This window comes from Lolium rigidum, chromosome 7 (assembly GCF_022539505.1).
Source record: "Lolium rigidum isolate FL_2022 chromosome 7, APGP_CSIRO_Lrig_0.1, whole genome shotgun sequence".
Lineage (NCBI taxonomy): Eukaryota > Viridiplantae > Streptophyta > Magnoliopsida > Poales > Poaceae > Lolium > Lolium rigidum.
Window position 1 is genome coordinate 2041271 of NC_061514.1, and position 21304 is coordinate 2062574.

General features: G+C 42.7%; 1 protein-coding gene across 1 annotated transcript; it reads left to right on the forward strand.

The window, feature by feature from the left end:
- Positions 1-17242: 17242 nt before the first annotated feature.
- LOC124678164 (probable E3 ubiquitin-protein ligase RHG1A) lies at positions 17243-20506 on the forward strand. Its single transcript, XM_047214078.1, has 5 exons — positions 17243-17472; positions 18876-19658; positions 19767-19838; positions 19924-20070; positions 20149-20506. The coding sequence occupies exons 2-5, from the start codon at positions 18888-18890 to the stop codon at positions 20281-20283; spliced, it is 1125 nt and encodes a 374-aa protein (XP_047070034.1). The 5' UTR covers positions 17243-17472; positions 18876-18887; the 3' UTR covers positions 20284-20506.
- The last annotated feature ends 798 nt before the right edge of the window (positions 20507-21304 follow it).

The window sequence follows — 21304 nt, forward strand, 5'->3', positions numbered from 1 at the left end:
CCTCTCACATGTGCACAATCGATGAAAGTGCAAATTGAGCTATTTCTTTTGTTATCCTTGTTTGTGATACTTGTTACCTTTCTCAATGCATCCCAACTATCTTCTATCCCTTGTTGATATTTGTGATGTATTTTATGTGTTTATGGTTGAAGTTCATGAATGTACAATAAGATAAAATTGAGCCTTTGGCCATGCTTTTAAGCGAAAATTATTATTGGTATATCGCATGACCTCATCTTTTATATCATGCTATATTTCTTGTGTATCTATTTTGTGTGTGCATGTTTTTTTGTGGATAAACATCTTAGTGATTTTGCACACTTAGAGAAACTTATACACATAAGAGATGACACATCTCCATTTGATATCTTATTTATTTGTTGTATGATGATTGGTCATGATAAGCAATATAATTCATTGGAGACTATGATGATGCTTTTTGCTCATCCTTGTAATAGTTTTATAATATGTTTTGTCATGCCTTTCACATATTGATGGCGTGTATTTCACACGTTCGTTGGGCAACCCCAAGAGGAAGGTATGATGAGCACAGCAGCAAGTTTTCCCTCAGAAAGAAACCAAGGTTTATCGAACCAGGAGGAGCCAAGAAGCACGTTGAAGGTTGATGGCGGCGGGATGTAGTGCGGCGCAACACCGGAGATTCCGGCGCCAACGTGGAACCTGCACAACACAACCAAGCTACTTTGCCCCAACGAAACAGATGAGGTTGTCAATCTCACCAGGCTTGCTGTAACAAAGGATTAACCGTATTGTGTGGAAGATGATTGTTTGCAGAGAAAACAGTAGAACAAGTATTGCGATGGATTGTATTTCAGTAAAGAGAATTGGACCGGGGTCCACAGTTCACTAGAGGTGTCTCTCCCATAAGACGAACGGCATGTTGGGTGAACAAATTACGGTTGGGCAATTGACAAATAAAGAGAGCATGACAATGCACATACATATCATGATGAGTATAGTGAGATTTAATTGGGCATTACGACAAAGTACATAGACCGCCATCCAAGCTGCATCTATGCCTAAAAAGTCCACCTTCGAGGTTATCATCCGAACCCCCTCCGAGTATTAAGTTGCAAACAACGAGACAATTGCATTAAGTATGGTGCGTAATGTAATCAACAACTACATCCTTAGACATAGCATCAATGTTTTATCCCTAGTGGCAACGAGCACAACACAACCTTAGAACTTTACGTCCATTGTCCCGGTGTCAATGCGGGCATGAACCCACTATCGAGCATAAGTACTCCCTCTTGGAGTTAAAAGCATCTACTTGGCCAGAGCATCTACTAATAACGGAGAGCATGCAAGATCATAAACAACACATAAGCATAGCTTTGATAATCAACATAACAAGTATTCTCTATTCATCGGATCCCAACAAACGCAACATATAGAATTACATATAGATGATCTTGATCATGATAGGCAGCTCACAAGATCCGACAATGATAGCACAATGGGGAGAAGACAACCATCTAGCTACTGCTATGGACCCATAGTCCAGGGGTAGACTACTCACTCATCACTCCGGAGGCGACCATGGCGGTGTAGAGTCCTCCGGGAGATGATTCCCCTCTCCGGCGAGGGTGCGGGAGGCGATCTCCGGGATCCCCGAGATGGGATCGGCGGCGACGGCGTCTCGGTAATGTTTTCCGTATCGTGGCTCTCGGTGCTGGGGGTTTCGTCACGGAGGCTATTTGTAGGCGGAAGGGCAAGTCAAGAGGCGGCACGGGGGCCCACACCACGGGCCGGCGCGGCCGAGGGTGGGGCCGCGCCGCCCTAGGGTTTGGCCACCCGTGGCCCCTCTTCGTCTCTCCTTCGGACTTCTGGAAGCTTCGTGAGAAAATAGGCCTCCGGGCTTTTATTTCGTCCAATTCCGAGAATATTTCTTTACTAGGATTTCGAAACCAAAAACAGCAGAAAACGAGCAAGCGGCACTTCGGCATCTTGTTAATAGGTTAGTTCCAGAAAATGTACGAATATGACATAAAGTGTGCATAAAACATGTAGATAACATCAATAATGTGGCATGGAACACAAGAAATTATCGATACGTTGGAGACGTATCAGCATCCCCAAGCTTAGTTCTGCTCGTCCCGAGCAGGTAAAACGATAACAAAGATAATTTATGGAGTGACATGCCATCATAAACTTGATCATACTATTTGTAAAGCATATGTAGTGAGTGCAGCGATCAAAACAATGGAGATGACATGAGTAAACAAGTGAATCATAAAGCAAAGACTTTTCATGAATAGTACTTCAAGACAAGCATCAATAAGTCTTGCATAAGAGTTAACTCATAAAGCAATAATTCAAAGTAAAGGTATTGAAGCAACACAAAAGAAGATTAAGTTTCAGCGGTTGCTTTCAACTTGTAACATGTATATCTCATGGATATTGTCAACATAGAGTAATATAATAAGTGCAATAAGCAAGTATGTAAGAATCAATGCACAGTTCACACAAGTGTTTGCTTCTTGAGGTGGAGAGAAATAGGTGAACTGACTCAACATTGAAAGTAAAAGAATGGTCCTCATAGAGGAAAAGCATTGATTGCTATATTTGTGCTAGAGCTTTGATTTTGAAAACATGAAACAATTTTGTCAACGGTAGTAATAAAGCATATGCATCATGTAAATTATATCTTATAAGTTGCAAGCCTCATGCATAGTGTACTAATAGTGCTCGCACCTTGTCCTAATTAGCTTGGACTACCGGATTATCACCGCAATACATATGCTTTAACCAAGTATCACAAAGGGGTACCTCTATGCCGCCTGTACAAAGGTCTAAGGAGAAAGCTCGCATTTGGATTTCTCGCTTTTGATTATTCTCAACTTAGACATCCATACCGGGACAACATAGACAACAGATGATGGACTCCTCTTTTAATGCTTTAAGCATTCAACAACAATTAATTCTTTTCTCATTAGAGATTTGAGGATGTTTGTCCAAAACTGAAACTTCCACCATGGAACATGGCTTTAGTTAGCGGCCCAATGTTCTTCTCTCACAATATGCATGCTCAAACCATTCAACTCGGTGTAGATCGCCCTTACTTCGGACAAGACGAACATGCATAGCAACTCACATGAAATTCAACAACGAGTTGATGGCGTTCCCCGATAAACATGGTTATCGCACAACAAGCAACTTAATAAGAGATAAAGTGCATAATTACATATTCAATACCACAATAGTTTTTAAGCTATTTGTCCCATGAGCTATATATTGCAAAGGTGAATGATGGAATTTTAAAGGTAGCACTCAAGCAATTTACTTTGGAATGGCTGGAAAATACCATGTAGTAGGTAGGTATGGTGGACACAAATGGCATAGTGGTTGGCTCAAGTATTTTGGATGCATGAGAAGTATTCCCTCTCGATACAAGGTTTAGGCTAGCAAGGTTATTTGAGGCAAACACAAGGATGAACCAGTACAGCAAAACTCACATAAAAGACATATTGAAAGCATTATAATACTCTATACCGTCTTCCTTGTTGTTCAAACTCAAAACTAGAAATTATCTAGACCTTAGAGAAACCAAATATGCAAACCAAATTTTAGCATGCTCTATGTATTTCTTCATTAATGGGTGCAAAGCATATGATGCAAGAGCTTAAGCATGAGCACAACAATTGCCAAGTATCACATTACCCAAAACATTTATAGCAATTACTACATGTATCATTTTCCAATTCCAACCATATAACAATTTAACGAAGGAGAAACTTCGCCATGAATACTATGAGTAGAAACCAAGGACATATTTGTCCATATGCTACAGCGGAGTGTGTATCTCTCCCATAAAGTGAATGCTAGGATCCATTTTATTCAAACAAAACAAAAACAAAAACAAAACGACGCTCCAAGAAAAAGCACATAAGATGTGGCCGAATAAAAATGTAGTTTCGGGGAGGAACCTGATAATTGTTGATGAAGAAGGGGATGCCTTGGGCATCCCCAAGCTTAGACGCTTGAGTCTTCTTGATATATGCAGGGGTGAACCACCGGGTGCATCCCCAAGCTTAGAGCTTTCACTCTCCTTGATCATGTTGCATCATACTCCTCTCTTGATCCTTGAAAACTTCCTCCACACCAAACTCGAAACAACTCATTAGAGGGTTAGTGCACAATATAAATTGACATATTCAGAGGTGACACACTCATTCTTAACACTTCTGGACATTGCATAATGCTACTGGACATTAGTGGATCAAAGAAATTCATCCAACATAGCGAAAGAGGCAATGCGAAATAAAAGGCAGAATCTGTCAAAACAGAACAGTTCGTTTTGACGAATTTTAAAATGGCACCAGACTTGCTCAAATGAAAATGCTCAAATTGAATGAAAGTTGCGTACATATCTGAGGATCATGCACGTAAATTGGCATAATTTTCTGAGCTTCCTGCAGGGCAGTGGGCTCAGATTCGTGACAGCAAAGAAATCTGGAACTGCGCAGTAATCCAAATCTAGTACTTACTTTTCTATCAACGGCTTAACTTGGCACAACAAAACTCAAAACTAAGATAAGGAGAGGTTGCTACAGTAGTAAACAACTTCCAAGACACAAAATAAAAGCAAAGTACTGTAGGTAAAAACATGGGTTGTCTCCCATAAGCGCTTTTCTTTAACGCCTTTCAGCTAGGCGCGAAAGTGTGTATCAAGTATTATCGAGAGATGAAGCATCAACATCATAATTTGTTCTAATAATAGAATCATAAGGTACCTTCATTCTCTTTCTAGGGAAGTGTTCCATACCTTTCTTGAGAGGAAATTGATATTTTATATTACCTTCCTTCATATCAATAGTAGCACCAACAGTTCGAAGAAAAGGTCTTCCCAATATAATTGGACAAGATGCATTGCATTCAATATCCAAGACAACAAAATCAACGGGAACAAGGTTATTGTTAACGGTAATGCGAACATTATCAACTTTACCCAAAGGTTTCTTTGTAGAATGATCAGCAAGATTAACATCCAAATAACAATTTTTCGGTGGTGGCAAGTCAAGCATATTATAAATTTTCTTCGGCATAACAGAAATACTTGCACCAAGATCACATAAAGCATTACAATCAAAATCTTTAACCTTCATCTTAATGATGGGCTCCCAACCATCTTCTAGCTTTTTAGGAATAGAGGCTTCGCGTTCTAGTTTCTCTTCTCTAGCTTTTATGAGAGCATTTGTAATATGATGCGTGAAAGCCAAATTTATAGCACTAGCATTGGGACTTTTAGCAAGTTTTTGCAAGAACTTTATAACTTCAGAGATGTGGCAATCATCAAAATTCAAACCATTATAATCTAAAGCAATGGGATCATCATCCCCAATGTTGGAAAAAATTTCAGCAGCTTTATCACAGGCAGTTTCAGCAGTTTTAGCAGTTTCAGGAAGTTTTTCGCGCTTTGCATTAGAAGTGGAAACATTGCTAACACCAATTCTTTTATTAGTATGAGTAGGAGGTGCAGCAACATGTGTAGCATTAGCATTACTAGTGGTGGTAATAGTCCAAACTTTAGCTATATTCTTCTCTTTAGCTAGTTTTTCATTTTCTTCTCTATCCCACCTAGCACGCGATTCAGCCATTAATCTTATATTCTCATTAATTCTAACTTGGATGGCATTTGCTGTAGTAGTAATTTTATCATCTAAATCCTCAGGTTTAGCAGCCATTTTATTAATTAAAGAAGATTGTGATGCGGACATGTATGAAATTCGGTTCTCGGCATTAGCAAGTTTAGTTTGCAACCCCGAGATCTCCCTATTCAGATTCTCAAGTTGATTCCCTATATTCTTCAACAAGGTAGATTGCTCATTCAATGTTTTAGTAAACAACTTATTTTGCTCATATTGCGATTGCATAAAGCTCTTAGTGGATCTTTCAATTTCTAATATCTTCTCTTCATTAGGTGAAACATATCTACCATGAGAATTACTATTGGCAGGATATGGCCTAGAATCATTGTAATTGTTATTTTTAATGAAATTCACATCAACATATTCTTTTTGAGCAGCCAATGATGCTAACGGAACATTATTAGGATCAACATTAGTCCTATCATTCGCAAGCATAGACATAATAGCATCAACCTTATCACTCAAGGAAGAGGATTCTTCAACAGAATTTACCTTCTTACCTTGTGGAGCTCTTTCCGTGTGCCATTCAGAGTAATTTATCATCATATCATCAAGAAGTTTTGTAGCCGCCCCCAATGTGATGGACATAAAGGTACCTCCAGCAGCTGAATCCAATAAATTCCGCGAAGAAAAATTTAGTCCTGCATAGAAGGTTTGGATGATCATCCAAGTAGTCGAGTCCATGGGTTGGGCAATTTTTAACCGAGAGATTTCATTCTTTCCCAAGCTTGAGCAACATGTTCAGTATCTAATTGTTTAAAATTCATTATGCTACTCCTCAAAGATATAATTTTAGCAGGGGGATAATATCTACCAATAAAAGCATCCTTGCATTTAGTCCATGAATCAATACTATTCTTAGGCGAGAGATAGCAACCAATCTTTAGCTCTTCCTCTTAATGAGAAAGGAAACAATTTTAGTTTAATAATATCACCATCTACATCTTTATATTTTTGCATTTCGCATAGTTCAACAAAATTATTGAGATGGGCAGCGGCATCATCGGAACTAACACCGAAAAATTGATGGTTCATAACAAGATTCGATAAAGCGAGGTTTAATTTCAAAGAATTCTGCTGTAGTAGCAGGTGGAGCAATAGGTGTGCATAAGAAATCATTATTATTTGTGGTTGTGAAGTCACACAACTTAGTATTTTCAGCGTTGGCCATTTTAGCAACAGTAAATAAAGCAAACTAGATAAAGTAAATGCAAGTAAACTAAATTTTTTTGTGTTTTTGATATAGCGAACAAGATAGCAAATAAAGTAAAACTAGCAACTAATTTTTTTGTATTTTGATTTAGTGCAGCAAACAAAGTAGTAAATAAAATAAAGCAAGACAAAAACAAAGTAAAGAGATTGAGAAGTGGAGACTCCCCTTGCGGCGTGTCTTGATCTCCCGGCAACGGCGCCGAGAAAATATGCTTGATGGCGTGTATTTCACACGTTCGTTGGGCAACCCCAAGAGGAAGGTATGATGAGCACAGCAGCAAGTTTTCCCTCGGAAAGAAACCAAGGTTTATCGAACCAGGAGGAGCCAAGAAGCACGTTGAAGGTTGATGGCGGCGGGATGTAGTGCGGCGCAACACCGGAGATTCGGCGCCAACGTGGAACCTGCACAACACAACCAAGCTACTTTGCCCCAACGAAACGGTGAGGTTGTCAATCTCACCGGCTTGCTGTAACAAAGGATTAACCGTATTGTGTGGAAGATGATTGTTTGCAGAGAAAACGAGTAGAACAAGTATTGCAGTAGATTGTATTTCGGTAAAGAGAATTGGACCGGGGTCCACAGTTCACTAGAGGTGTCTCTCCCATAAGACGAACGGCATGTTGGGTGAACAAATTACAGTTGGGCAATTGACAAATAAAGAGAGCATGACAATGCACATACATATCATGATGAGTATAGTGAGATTTAATTGGGCATTACGACAAAGTACATAGACCGCCATCCAACTGCATCTATGCCTAAAAAGTCCACCTTCGAGGTTATCATCCGAACCCCTCCGGTATTAAGTTGCAAACAACGGACAATTGCATTAAGTATGGTGCGTAATGTAATCAACAACTACATCCTTAGACATAGCATCAATGTTTTATCCCTAGTGGCAACGAGCACAACACAACCTTAGAACTTTACATCCATTGTCCCAGTGTCAATGCGGGCATGAACCCACTATCGAGCATAAGTACTCCCTCTTGGAGTTAAAAGCATCTACTTGGCCGAGCATCTACTAATAACGGAGAGCATGCAAGATCATAAACAACACATAAGCATAGCTTTGATAATCAACATAACAAGTATTCTCTATTCATCGGATCCCAACAAACGCAACATATAGAATTACATATAGATGATCTTGATCATGATAGGCAGCTCACAAGATCCGACAATGATAGCACAATGGGGAGAAGACAACCATCTAGCTACTGCTATGGACCCATAGTCCAGGGGTAGACTACTCACTCATCACTCCGGAGGCGACCATGGCGGTGTAGAGTCCTCCGGGAGATGATTCCCCTCTCCGGCGGGGTGCCGGAGAGCGATCTCCGGGATCCCCCGAGATGGGATCGGCGGCGACGGCGTCTCGGTAATGTTTTCCGTATCGTGGCTCTCGGTGCTGGGGGTTTCGTCACGGAGGCTATTTGTAGGCGGAAGGGCAAGTCAAGAGGCGGCACGGGGGCCCACACCACGGGCCGGCGCGGCCGGGGGTGGGGCCGCGCCGCCCTAGGGTTTGGCCACCCCGTGGCCCCTCTTCGTCTCTCCTTCGGACTTCCGGAAGCTTCGTGAGAAAATAGGCCTCTGGGCTTTTATTTCGTCCAATTCCGAGAATATTTCTTTACTAGGATTTACGAAACCAAAAACAGCGAGAAAACGAAGCGGCACTTCGGCATCTTGTTAATAGGTTAGTTCCAGAAAATGTACGAATATGACATAAAGTGTGCATAAAACATGTAGATAACATCAATAATGTGGCATGGAACACAAGAAATTATCGATACGTTGGAGACGTATCACATATCCTCTTAGTTGAGCCTTTTATTATGGTGCCTCTTACTTGTTCCTCAACCATTTGTTCGTTGCAAATGTTAAGCTTAATTTTCTATCTATGATCTATGGAATTTTTTTATGTTTTTAAATGGTAATGAGGGAGTGAGGATTTCATGTTATACATATTGTATTCAAATGCAAAATTTAATTTATGCATGTACCTTGGGGAACTTCCTCATTTTATTTAAAGCACAATTTTGTAGTGATCGTTAGAGTTTAATTCACTTGGTATCTTTTGTTTTGAATGATATTATGGAAGTGATGATTCCATGTTTGTGCACTTTATACTCCATGCAAATTGTCTAGTTTTGTGCACAAACCTTGGGGAGCTTCCTCATATTATTTAGAGCAATCTTCTTGATCTTATCATAATATCTATCTTTATTTTGGTATCTTCTTTGTGGTTAATTTGGTTGCTTGCTTCATTTGTGAAGCTTCTTGACATTGGTATCTTTTTGCAATATTTGATCCTCTCTATAGTGTGATTCCTTCCGAATATTCGTCATTGGATATGTGCATTTGATTCCACTCAAATTATGAGAAATGCACATGGTATGGAGGAACTCTCACTATATTGGCCTTCTAAATATTTCACCCATTTCGGCAATTGGTGCCAATGGAGGAGAAGTTTGGAGGGTTTAAGGGAATTTGCTTATGTCTTTGCTTTGTGCTTAAGCATGTGCCTTTCTTGCATTGCATCTTGTTGCTTTGCATAGTTGAATATTTAGAGGAAACTTCACTAGGTTTTGAATGCCAATGTATGCAATGAAATTCAAGTTCATTCACATATGCATATATTATGGGGAAGATTGCTCTATGTATTCGACGTGTTTGTTACTTAAATTCCTTATATAAACCCTCTCAAAGAAATTGTCATCAATTACCAAAATAGGGAGACTGAAAGTGCATGGATCCACCATGTGTGGTTTTGGTAATTAATGACAATTCCTATGAACTAATGTTTGCATTGAGTTATATTTATAGGAGTTTTTCATAGGCAATGCTTGAACCATATGTTGGCTTCAAGATTGCAATAAGAATCAAATGAAGAAGATCAAGTGTCAAGTATGTCTTGAAGATGAAGATGAAGTGAGCCCTCAAGTTTAACTTCAAGACATCAACGATGAAGAATGAAGAAATAAAGTGCAAGTTCAAGATGAGCCATCTCGAAGAGATCATTTGCCTGAATCTTGCCACCCATATGGTGATCATGGTTATGTGAAGATGCACCGAAGAAGAAGCTCTCCCATAATGGAGTATGGGGGAGCAATTCGCATGACTTCATCAAGCAAGCACAATCAAGAAATACATTCCATCTTGTTGCGGTCGAACGTCATCATCAAGCTCAAGTGGAATGCACAAGGTTAAGGTTTGCTATTGATAGGGTTTCTTTCTCACCGGTCTCATGGTTTATTTGGAGGATGGTTTATAGTTTAGTTGTTGTACTATCAAGAGGGCTCTCGAGTGAGTAACTCGATCGTATCATTCGGAGAGAGCTCAAACCTTTGCATCCTTGCATCATCTTTCTTGGTTGTTATTTGGATCTTATCCATGTTATGTTTTAGAGCTTGTGCTTATTCTCATGGCAAGCTCTAGTTCATCAAGAATGATTTTTGCATAGGCAACTTGTTGCATTTTTGAGGTTGGAGTTTTTATCGGTTTGGCTTTTATAGATAGGTAAAATCTTTACTCATTTATTTCTATCCTCCCCTACTGGACTATGATGTTTCTATGCATATTGTTGTAGAGCTCGTTATTGTTATTTCAACGAGCCCAAAATCATCGAAATCGGAGTCCGGAGCAAAAATTATTGAAGTTTTCGTATCGATCAGTTTTGCTATTTTTCCAGGGGCGGCACTGCCGCTGAAAAGGGCTGCACTACCGCCTGGAGCGGCAGTACCGCCAGGTTTAGAGGTAGTGCCACCCCAAGGTCGCACATAGTCATTTTCCAGGTTCACAGGGGCGATAGTGCCACCAATTGCAGCGGAAGTGCCGCTCGAGACGCGTTTCTGACCATAATGGTCATATTTTTGGGGACTTATTTAAGGGGGTCTTCTTCCCCAAAGTCCCCCATCTCTCTCAGTGCGATTTGCCCCCCATTGTTGATCCTCTTGAGCTTTCTATCTTCATATCCCTCCGATGATTCTTGCATCCATTTGAGAGAAAGATAGAGGAGACCTCGATCTACACTTCTACCAATCAAAATCCCCTCTTTGTGAGGGAGTCCATCTAGATCTTGATCTTGGAGTTGTTTGTGAATTTCCTTTGTTCTTCCTCTCTTATTCCCCCAATAGCTTTTGTAGCTTTGGTGGAATTTGAGAGTGAGGGACTAGTCATTGCATTTGGTGCATCAGTTTGAGCTTTCCACGAAGATTCGTGGTGGTGAAAGCAAGAAGGTTGTTACTCTTGGGTTCTTGGAACCCTAGACGGATTCTAGGCCTTTGCGGTGATTTGTTGGGATCCTCCAATTAAGTTGTGGATGTGTGCCCCAACCTTTGTGTAAGGCCCGTTTTCCGCCTCGAAGGAAATCCCTCAGTGGAACCGTGACCTAGGCCTTTGTGGCGAGGGTCACCGGAGAATAAGGTGAGGTGCCTTGTGGCGCTCGGTGTGTGGTGTGACTCCTGCATCTTGGGGTGAGGCCTCTGTGGCGTTGGTGTGCATCGAGCAACCACACCTCAAGGTGAGGCCATTTGTGGCGTTCGGGAGAGATAATCCACCGCACCTCTCCAACGAAGATTAGCACTTGCAAGAGTGTGAACTTCGGGATAAATCATCGTCTTCCGCGTGCCTCGGTTATCTCTATACCCGAGCTCTTTACTTATGCACTTTACTTTGTAATAGCCATCGTGCTTGAAGTTATATATCTTGCTATCACATAGTGCTTGTATTGCTTATCATAACTTGTTGGTGCACATAGGTGAACTATAGTATATAGGATTTGGGCTTGACAAAGTAAACGCTAGTTTTATTCCGCATTTGTTAAGCCCATCTCGTAAAAGTTTGAACCGCCTATTCACCCCACCCCCCCTCTAGGCGACATATGTGTCCTTTCACCCGGATCCATCTCCATCGACTCCACCGCCATCGCCGTTGCTGACTCCCACGATGAGGAGTGAGTAGTTCTCCACCAAGGTTGAGGGCTTTACCGGTAGCTATGTGGTCTATCTATCTCTCCATGTATGATCTTTATGTGATCACGAGCTTTGTAATATAGATAAATATGTAGATGTTATTCTTCAACTATTGTGCTACTCAAGTGGTTTTATTATGTGATCTCCGGGGACACCTTGTCCAGCGGTGTGAAGGTGGCAGTGTGCACACCGTGTTTATTTCTTAAGCTTAATTTACAGAAATACTTATGAATTATGGTGACTAGTTAGTACCATCTTCGTATGCTCAAACTGATAGCGTGGGGTGTCCCTAGATTTGGGAATGCGAACTTTAAGGAATGCTTATGTAGCCCTACGCAGTGAATTTGTTTTTATTATCAAATTGGAGTGGTTCAGAGTAGCATAGTCAAGTGATAATATCTATGTATTCAATTATGGTATCATTGTTGAGAGTGTCCACTAGTGAAAGTATGATCCCTAGACCTTGTTTCCAAGCATTGAAACACCGTTTACAACCAGTTATGCTACATGTTTTCCTGCTGCCATTTTTATTTCAGATTGCAATTACCACTCATAATCGTCTGTATTACTTGTATTTCACTATCTCTTCACCGAACTAGTGCATCTATACACCTGACAAGTGTATTGGGTGTGTTGGGGACACAAGACACTTCTTGTATCGTAATTGCAGGGTTGCTTGAGAGGGATATCTTTGACCTCTACCTCCCTAAGTTCGATAAACCTTGGGTGATCCACTTAAGGGAAACTTGATGCTGTTGTACAAACATCTGCACTTGGAGGCCGAACACTCTCTACAAGAATAGAAGCGTGCGTAGACATCAGTATCTTAGAATGGAGGGTAATTGAGCATAGGTCTCGTGACCAAAACGTGTTACATTGGGTGGAATGCGGGGTCGCAAAGAAGGGTAGTGATTGGCTAGTCTTTAGACCGGGTCTCAAACCTTGGAAGTCTAAACGGGAATATGGTTGCAAGCATTTCCTGGTTGTGTAACATGGCTAAATACATTTGTGAGTGAAGTAGCGTACCTCTCAAGAGTGTGGAAAATGTGTCCTCCATGTTCTTGGGCAAAGAATTACGATCACGGCGGGAAAGGAACTCCATGAAAGTTCTCACAACCTGTGAAGGCTGACACGGGCATAGTTTTAAAATCTAAAACTTACCTTTTATAGAAACTCGTATTCGAAAACCTTACATGCTGCCTAGGATCCCCTGATTCACGGTCGTAGATAGTGCATCAGACGCTCTCATAGTTGAGCTTGCTGAGTACGTCCATACTCAATCTATCTTCTTACCCCTTTATAGACACTAGAGGAGACAGACATCCGCCCAAACCCCTTTATAGACACTATATCATGGACTAGTCGACGAGTTGCTTAATATGGATCTTGGTTTGAACATGAACTTACGTAGCAAGTTCATTGTGCCCAGGAGGTTCCGTAGATCTTCTTTAAGAAGATCTTTTGAGATGGAATACTATAGTCAGACACCTTTGGACCCGCCATGTTTCTGTTGTCACTCTGTTGGGTGGAATGTTCATGGAACGGTGTTCCGTGAGTGTCATGCCAACAAATTGTACACTACTGGTGTGCACGGCCACTATAGTTAGTGACATTACTGATTGAGATATATCCCTCTTGCTTTGTCTCGATCATGCAATGCATTCCGTTGAAATTGTAACCCTAAGTTGGTTGCCTGCATTTGAGAAATATGGCTCAGCTAAAGCAATAGCACCCTAATGTGTTATAGAAAAGCAACCTGCGGCCAAATTCTTATAGTGCTATTACTATCGAATTAAACCATTATACTCTAACAACATAAGAGACTACAATGCTTAGTACATCAATCTGAAAGATCATCATCAGTAGCAGTGAATCTTTGAATTACCACAAAATTGGCTCAGCCCATTTGGCCATGTTGCCAAGTGATGCGTATATCTGCGACACGCCACTAGTATTTAGGTTACTCATGGCGCGTGGTACTATGGGCTCTACTAATGACATGCCACCCGCACTCCACCAATATCTATCAGGGGTGTGCTGATATTGGCACATCACCCACGAGTATGGCTGTTACTAGCAAGGTGGATCCATGTCACTAGTAATGTTTATGAGGGTGTGCCATCGACACATCAATAATATTGATTTCCTCAACTATATAAGAAGCAGCTTTGTCCTTATTTTTTATGGATCTATCGCGCGCAAAAACTAGCATGAACCATTTGCAATAATAATTACAAAAACGGGTTTTCTAGTTTTCAACTAGCTGAGAACTAACCTAGCTCTCCGTCGAGTCTTACACCATCATATTTCCATTGTGATTCATGCACTCATAAGTTGCAAGTTGGGTTGCAACTATGATTTTTCAATTGCAAATTGGCTTGCACCTACAATTTTTCAATTTCAAGTGAGATTGCAACTAGAAAAAATGAATCCGGCCGATATATTTGCTTCGTGATTGGTCATGATTGTATATTGCAACTAAATTTTAGTAACATCACTTGACTGAGAACTAAGTTAATTGTTATTGCACTGAGAATTAGCCACACCCAAAAAAAAAACTATGCTCCTCATTTTTCTTTCCTTTTGTTGACTCATGTAGCCGCCTTGAGGGTTGAACTAGAAGAATCTCCTACACATGGTGCTTGCTCAGGTCCAGACGACTGTCTTTCACGCCGTCGCCATTTGACCACCCCAGAGCATCCATGCATGCTGCGTGTGTCATCCGTCGACATCTTCTGCACTATCATGATTCCACATGTCTACTTACCTGCGTATTAGCATGTCAACCGGCTGCCCCAAAATCAAATCAACATGGAAAAAAAAAGCAAAGGGGTTAAACTAGGGTACCGTCCAGCAGCTCCCGTACGTCAACTGCCGGCTCCTTTTCCCTCCGGCCGGTTCTTTCTTCTGTGAAGCCGGCCGGCCTGCACTGCACCCACATCATCATCGCACTAACGCTACTAGTGGCACGGTTCACTCCAACTCCATGTACACATACATGCACGCCCGCCATATTTTACTTTAAGTAAGTAGCTTACACACACCAAACAAAAGATAAAGTGAAGTGGATGACCATTATATCATGCATGTACACACCCTGGATTTGCTGAAACAGGTATCCCTTGTTTTTTATTTTATTTTTCCACACCATTTTCTTATAAATCTATTGACCCGTTCTTGGCAGTATTAATTTGTGATATTGAGTTCATTATCTTGAGAGCAATAGTGTGATTGTCACTCACCATTTTGACTATATTTAGACGAATCGTTCCAGAAATAGTACTATTGACTGTATATTCCGTACTACTTTCTACAGTATCACATAAATTTACTGATGATGCAAACGTGTGTGTACTCGATGGAGTCGTCTAAGCAAGCCACGTACATACGTACCACACCCGTATATATACATGAGAACGATTTGCAAGCAAATTTGTGCCGTGCAAGTCAGAGCGAGCCGTGAGCCACAGGCTACGTGACACGATAAAGCTCTTGATCCTTTTCCCTCTAGCTCCATCTGGAGAATCCTGCGACTGCCGGTTAACTATCCATTATTTTTCGTAGAAGATTCGATCTCTATCTCGCTTCTGCAATCAGAATTAGAATATCTTTTGCAGATAAGTTCGTGATCATACGTGCTCGGGGTCAATACTTAAATATTAGTAATAGTATGGATGATGTGTGCGTCCCAGTGAAAGCTCAGTTGTTGTCATCCTGCTATTGGTTCTCATACGCCGTATTGATATTTTTGCTAAATTGTTCACCAATCTATAATCATTCATAATAGTAAAAAGAACTAAAAATAATAATAGTTATTTAGATCATATAGCGGCAACTACAGATACTAGCGCGAGCCGAAGGCGTGTCACTGTCCTAGCCTCTTCATCACCGGAGCCGGGCAAAGTTTGTTCTATTAGAACTTGTTGTAGTAGATAATATGAAGTCGGCGTGCTAAGATTCCAAAGGACCAGTGTGCAGAAAGCAGCAACAGTTGTCAAACATGAGACTCGTAGATTAAAAGAGTTAGACCTGAAACCACACCAACGAACACAAAAAACCGACTAGGTTTTGGGAGATTCCCGGGTCGCACAACTCCACGTGCCCTTGGCTGGTGCTATACACACCACCAGAGTGAAAATAAGGCGAAGATGACCTTATTCTAACTTTAAGATGTAGCCGCCTCACTATCTCAAAGAAGATACTAAAGGAAACTAAACAAAACACGCGAACCCTCCCGCCAGCGAGGGCAGTGATCCTTCACACCTCTAAGGCTCCAAGGCCACCAAAGGTAGAGCAGACCATCGACGTCACTAACAAAGGAGACGAAAACCTAGATGGGGTTTTAGGAGCGCGTAGTGCTCTAATAATTTAAAGCCGCAATAAAGTAGTACCCCGTATTGATATGAGCAAAATAGTTTCCAACAGGTCTCTCCAAATTAACCGACTAGTCCTAGTATATTGCGTTGTCGAACTCCGATAGAAAAACGATATAACTCAACAAAGTGTCAGCTTCTCCACTCTTATATTACGGGAAAGAAAGCCCAAAACATAGATAGTAGTAGTACACCATGTTCAAAACTGAGTATGCATGGATGGTACTTTAACACTTTACAGCCTCGTCCAAGTAGGTACCCAAACAGGGTTGGGTCGTCCTAAATAAATAACCAATCGATCGAACTGATGAACACCACAAAAAGTATGTACTGTGTCAACAAATTTCCGCTTTACCAACATGGGACACACCAGCACCCAAAGCTGAATTTATCAAGTGATGCGTGTACATGCATAGTACTATTTCTTTCTCTTACGTGCCACGTGTTTTCGATTGCATAGCATGTTGGCCACACCTAGTCCCAAATATTGGTTAGAAATAACACACTTTATTCACCTTTAGCAGACAGAGATTAATCCCCTCCGCTCGTGCGAGAATTGAGAAGCTTTTAGCAAATCTCTACATGATTAATACATGAGATTTCAAGCGGATCCAAAATTCAAAATCATATCCTAACACAGGATAGGCAAAAAATCTTTTTTTACACGATCTTAACAAGAGATATGAAGAATTAATTATGTGTGTTTAAAAAGCACCAAAACAATGCAGGAATCGCTGAGGATGTGCCTCACGAAAATCTCGCGGGCAGCAGGGCGGGCCCACCTGTCGGCCCCTCCGGCGGTGCAGGTACACGACGGGGCTGCACGTACGGGCGCCAAATAAATCGGGCAGGCGAGATCAGTGGTGGGGCTCGTTCCGTTAGAGCGGGGCCCTCGCCGGCCATCGCTCCGTCTGATCCTACCTTCGCGCCTCATCCTACGGTCCAGATCCGATCCGATCCCACCACGCACCCCGGTCGTCCTCTCCCCCGCCACGGCCGCCTTCCTCTGCTGCCTCTTCTTCCCGGTCTCTGTTCCCCTTCCTTCTGTTTAAGCTTCTATCTCTCTCCCTCGCTCTATGCAAGTCTGTGGTTTCCCGGCATCTATATATAACAACTCCACTGCTTCTTCCAACCCCTGCCCTCTCTCTTTCCGGGGGGATTTAATCTAGACTAGACTCTTTCCCGGTCTGTTTCATCGGACGGATATCATCGGAGCAGGCGAAGGCGAACAAAGAAGGAAGGTTGGTTCCTCTTATCTCACAGATTAGTTTAGGTTTTATCTTTGATCATGCCACCCCTATCTCCGTAGGTTTTCCCTTGTTTGGTGTTTGTTCTTGTCCACCCCTCTCTCAAGTCTGAACTGGTCTGTGCTCGTACAATTTTGAATCAGTTCAGCAGGGCAGATGAAATCGATCACCCGTGCGGTTCGTCTCGTCTCTATTCGTTTCGTTTTGGGATTTCTACGATTGCGCTGTTCCTCGCGAGTTTGGTTTGTAAACACGGCGAGTTTAGGGAAAAAACCAATACTGATCGAGCCTTGGATTAAGCCTCTTATGGAAACGGATGGCCGGAGCCGCCATGGCAGTTCTTGATCGCCTTCTTTCTTTTCCGACACACTGTAGCCTGCCCAATCCATTTGCCCGCCGGCATACGGCCGGTATATGTTCCCTGCATGTTCCGGCCGGTTGCTTGGATTGGATGCCATGGACGAACCCAACAGTTTTTTCGTCCCCGCTTCTCTTTTTTCAGTTAGAAAACGTAGATACCATGTCATCAATCTGGCAGGGAACAGATGCGAGGCGTTTATGTAGCCCGTACGCGTCAACTGCCTCCCCTTTCCTCCGATTCCCGAAAGGAGGGGAACCAGTACGCCTTTCGGTTCAGCATACAGTACTCCACGATGTGCCGTGCTAGGGTGGGTATTAGCGATTTGACCCCACGAATGATGGATAAGTTTCTTTTCATGGAAAAAAAAGAGGAGATGATTAAGGGCAAAAACATAGCGCTGTACATAACATGGCTCAGGGTCAGTTCGATGATGATCATACATGGTGCGTTCTGGAATATAGATATTACCAATCCCGGTAAAACTGCGTTGTTGCATCTAATCAGGTAAAAGATGCATTTTACAAGAAGCGATGCCATGCGGAACCGTAGCCAATATCGGAGTATATTCTCTTGTAAATGTTTGACTAAGAAATTTCTAGTATATGATAGTATCTATTTATACTCCGAGGGTTATGTATAGCTACATGGAGGACCACCACACCTAACTGAAGGAGCATACTCGGAGTATTTTATTGTACTAGGCGTTGATGTTGATTCCGTACGGTTTTTCAGTTAGGCATATTGCCATCACATGCCTGCTAAATCTTTGCAACGTTTCTGTACTACCAACTGTTTTTATGTCATCTTGCATTGTACTGAGACTTGACAGTATCATTGTGTGTTGTTGCAAGTAACCCCGAAACCGGGGATTGGACAGTTCGCCACACTTTATTTTGCAATTTGATTATTTGCTACACCCTGTGTCAATTTGACACTCCTATATGTTCAGACTTGTCTCAGTTAACAGTTGAATCATGTCATGGCTGGTTTAATTCTGTTCTAACAAATAAAAATATGTATTGTCAACCATTTTCAGTGATCATCTACCATGGATGAACACATGGGGAGACGCACGGTGGGCGGCCTCCTTTTCACCAAGGGGGGCTCGATCCTGCTCTTCAGAGAAGACAGCTCGCGCCCAAAGCCCGGGCGCCCGCAAAGCAATGGCTGCAAGGGTGCTCGGCATCCGGCCGACAAAGGCCGGCCAACGCACAGGGCTGCGGCAGCAGCAGCAGACACACCAGCAACACCGGCCCCTCGGAGATCGCAAACTCTGAGGAAACCTCCACAGGGGGGCAGCAATGCAGCGAGCTCCTGTAGCGAAACCGACAACGGCGCCACAAGGGAGGTGACGGCTCCGGTTGCAGGGCGTGACCTGCTGGCACGTCTTAAGGACAGGGTGAGCGCGTCGAGGAAGCGGTCGTTGGCCAGGGAGATGAGCAGCCCCTCCTCATCGTCCAGTGGATTCAGCGCCACCTCTTCGGGCGGTGGCGGTGCCCGGTCATCGGTCTCGAGGCCGTCGCACCGTCCTGCGTCACGGGTGAGGAAAGGGGACGGTGGCGAAAACGCAGGGGGTGGTGGTGCTGGCCGCGTGCGTAGGGACAATACTGCCGGTGGTGGTGGCGGCGCCAGGAGGAATTCAGATGATTTGGTGAGGCCTGAGCCGGCGGCGTTGAGGGAACGCCAGGCACCCGGCGAAGGGTACTTCTCCGGGTTCTTGGCGAGGTACAGAAGCAGTCTCCAGGAAAGAGGGTCTCTGGCAGACGGCGCTGAGGACTCCAGCGGGTACTGGCGCTTCGACGTCGAAGGCAGCGAGGAGGTACCGCCACTCTGTCACTCACTGGTCACTGCATCGTGATCATCCCAAAAGACTTGAGAATTGAACGAACAATGTGTCTAAACTTTGAAATTGATTTGTTTTTGGCAGCTCGAGAACTTCTTCATGCGCAGCGACCGGCACCGGGCGATGAGGATGGACATCGATGGCATGTCTTACGAGGTAGGTTCATGACTGGTACACTTAATTGGTGTGCATTGGGTTTTGCCTGTTCTTGGATCATCTGAGCTGACACTTTGTTCTGCAGGAGCTGCTTGCGTTGGGTGACCGGATTGGCACCGTGAACACCGGTCTCTCAGAGGACGCATTGTACAAGTGCCTGAAGCGAAGCCTGTACATGGCCACGGCCCCTGAGACGCACCAAGATTGTGACAGAAAATGCAGCATATGCCAGGTGAGTTCATCGCCAGAATTTTAATGTCACTCTAAATTGTCATGAAGCGAAAAGCCTCTGATCCGTGTGAATTTTCAGGAGGAGTACTCGGGTGGCGAGGAGGTGGGCAAGATGGCGTGCACGCACTTCTACCACATCGTCTGCATACAGCACTGGCTCCGGCAGAAGAACTGGTGCCCCATCTGCAAATCCGTCGCCGCCAAGACCAACTAGCTAGCAGCTGCGTGCTTGTTCAGTCACACACTGTACAAAGAATTCTCCATTCATGTCTAGACACAAATCTGCATTCTTTTTTCTCTTCTGCTCTTCTCTAGGACGAGTCATTTGTTTGGGCCTCCAAGACTTCTTGGTTTCCTTGTTCAGTTCACAAGGTTCAGTGAACAAAGAAAAGGAAACCGGAAATAAACTCTTAAAAAGGTGGTAGTTTCTTTTGTCAGTCGTGTTTAGTGCATGTTCTTTATTTGTGCTGTACATAGTCACTTTTTGTCATCATAAAATCTTTTGGAGGGTAGTTACAATGAGTTATGATATGGTGTTTGTCAACTGACACTTGTTTAAGACGGTACGCACCTCGGTCTGATCTTAGTCGACGGCATGTCTCTCTGCTCCCTTCAACCTATACTTCTCGACGTGTGCATCCACAGGCTATACCTTATCCTCCGCACACGGATTAATCAACTTCGAAATCAAATATGCAAAGTAGTTGGAGACGTACACAAATCTCATCCATACGAATACAGACGTTGACAGGAACGATACTGATAACGCTACTTGCGAGACACCTTTGTTCCTTTCTTGCTTTTCTTTCTTCACGGTTCCTTTCATGTTTGAAGAGCGATACGATAAGACCACACAACACAGAAGCAGTTGCAACCGGTGGGGAATATCTCTACTTTGTCTACGACAATGGCTGGTCTTTCCATAAGAACCCCAGGTCACCAGAAATGGGACACTGCCAAATATTTCTCCAATCCTACATCCAGAATCACATCGTGTCTATGCTCAAAATACAGAAGAAAAAATATGTCTGCGCAATGTTCACGGCGTCATTCCTTTGTACTAAAGCATTATAATAAGCGTAAATAAATTGATAGCAAAATAGTAGAATCCCTTTGTTATTAAGGTGACCACCAGCAAGTTCCGAAAGTCGTTACAATAGTATATGTACAGATCTTGATAGAAAATTACAGACAACAGTCTGCAAACAATTGGTAGATATCCATATCCTAGCCCG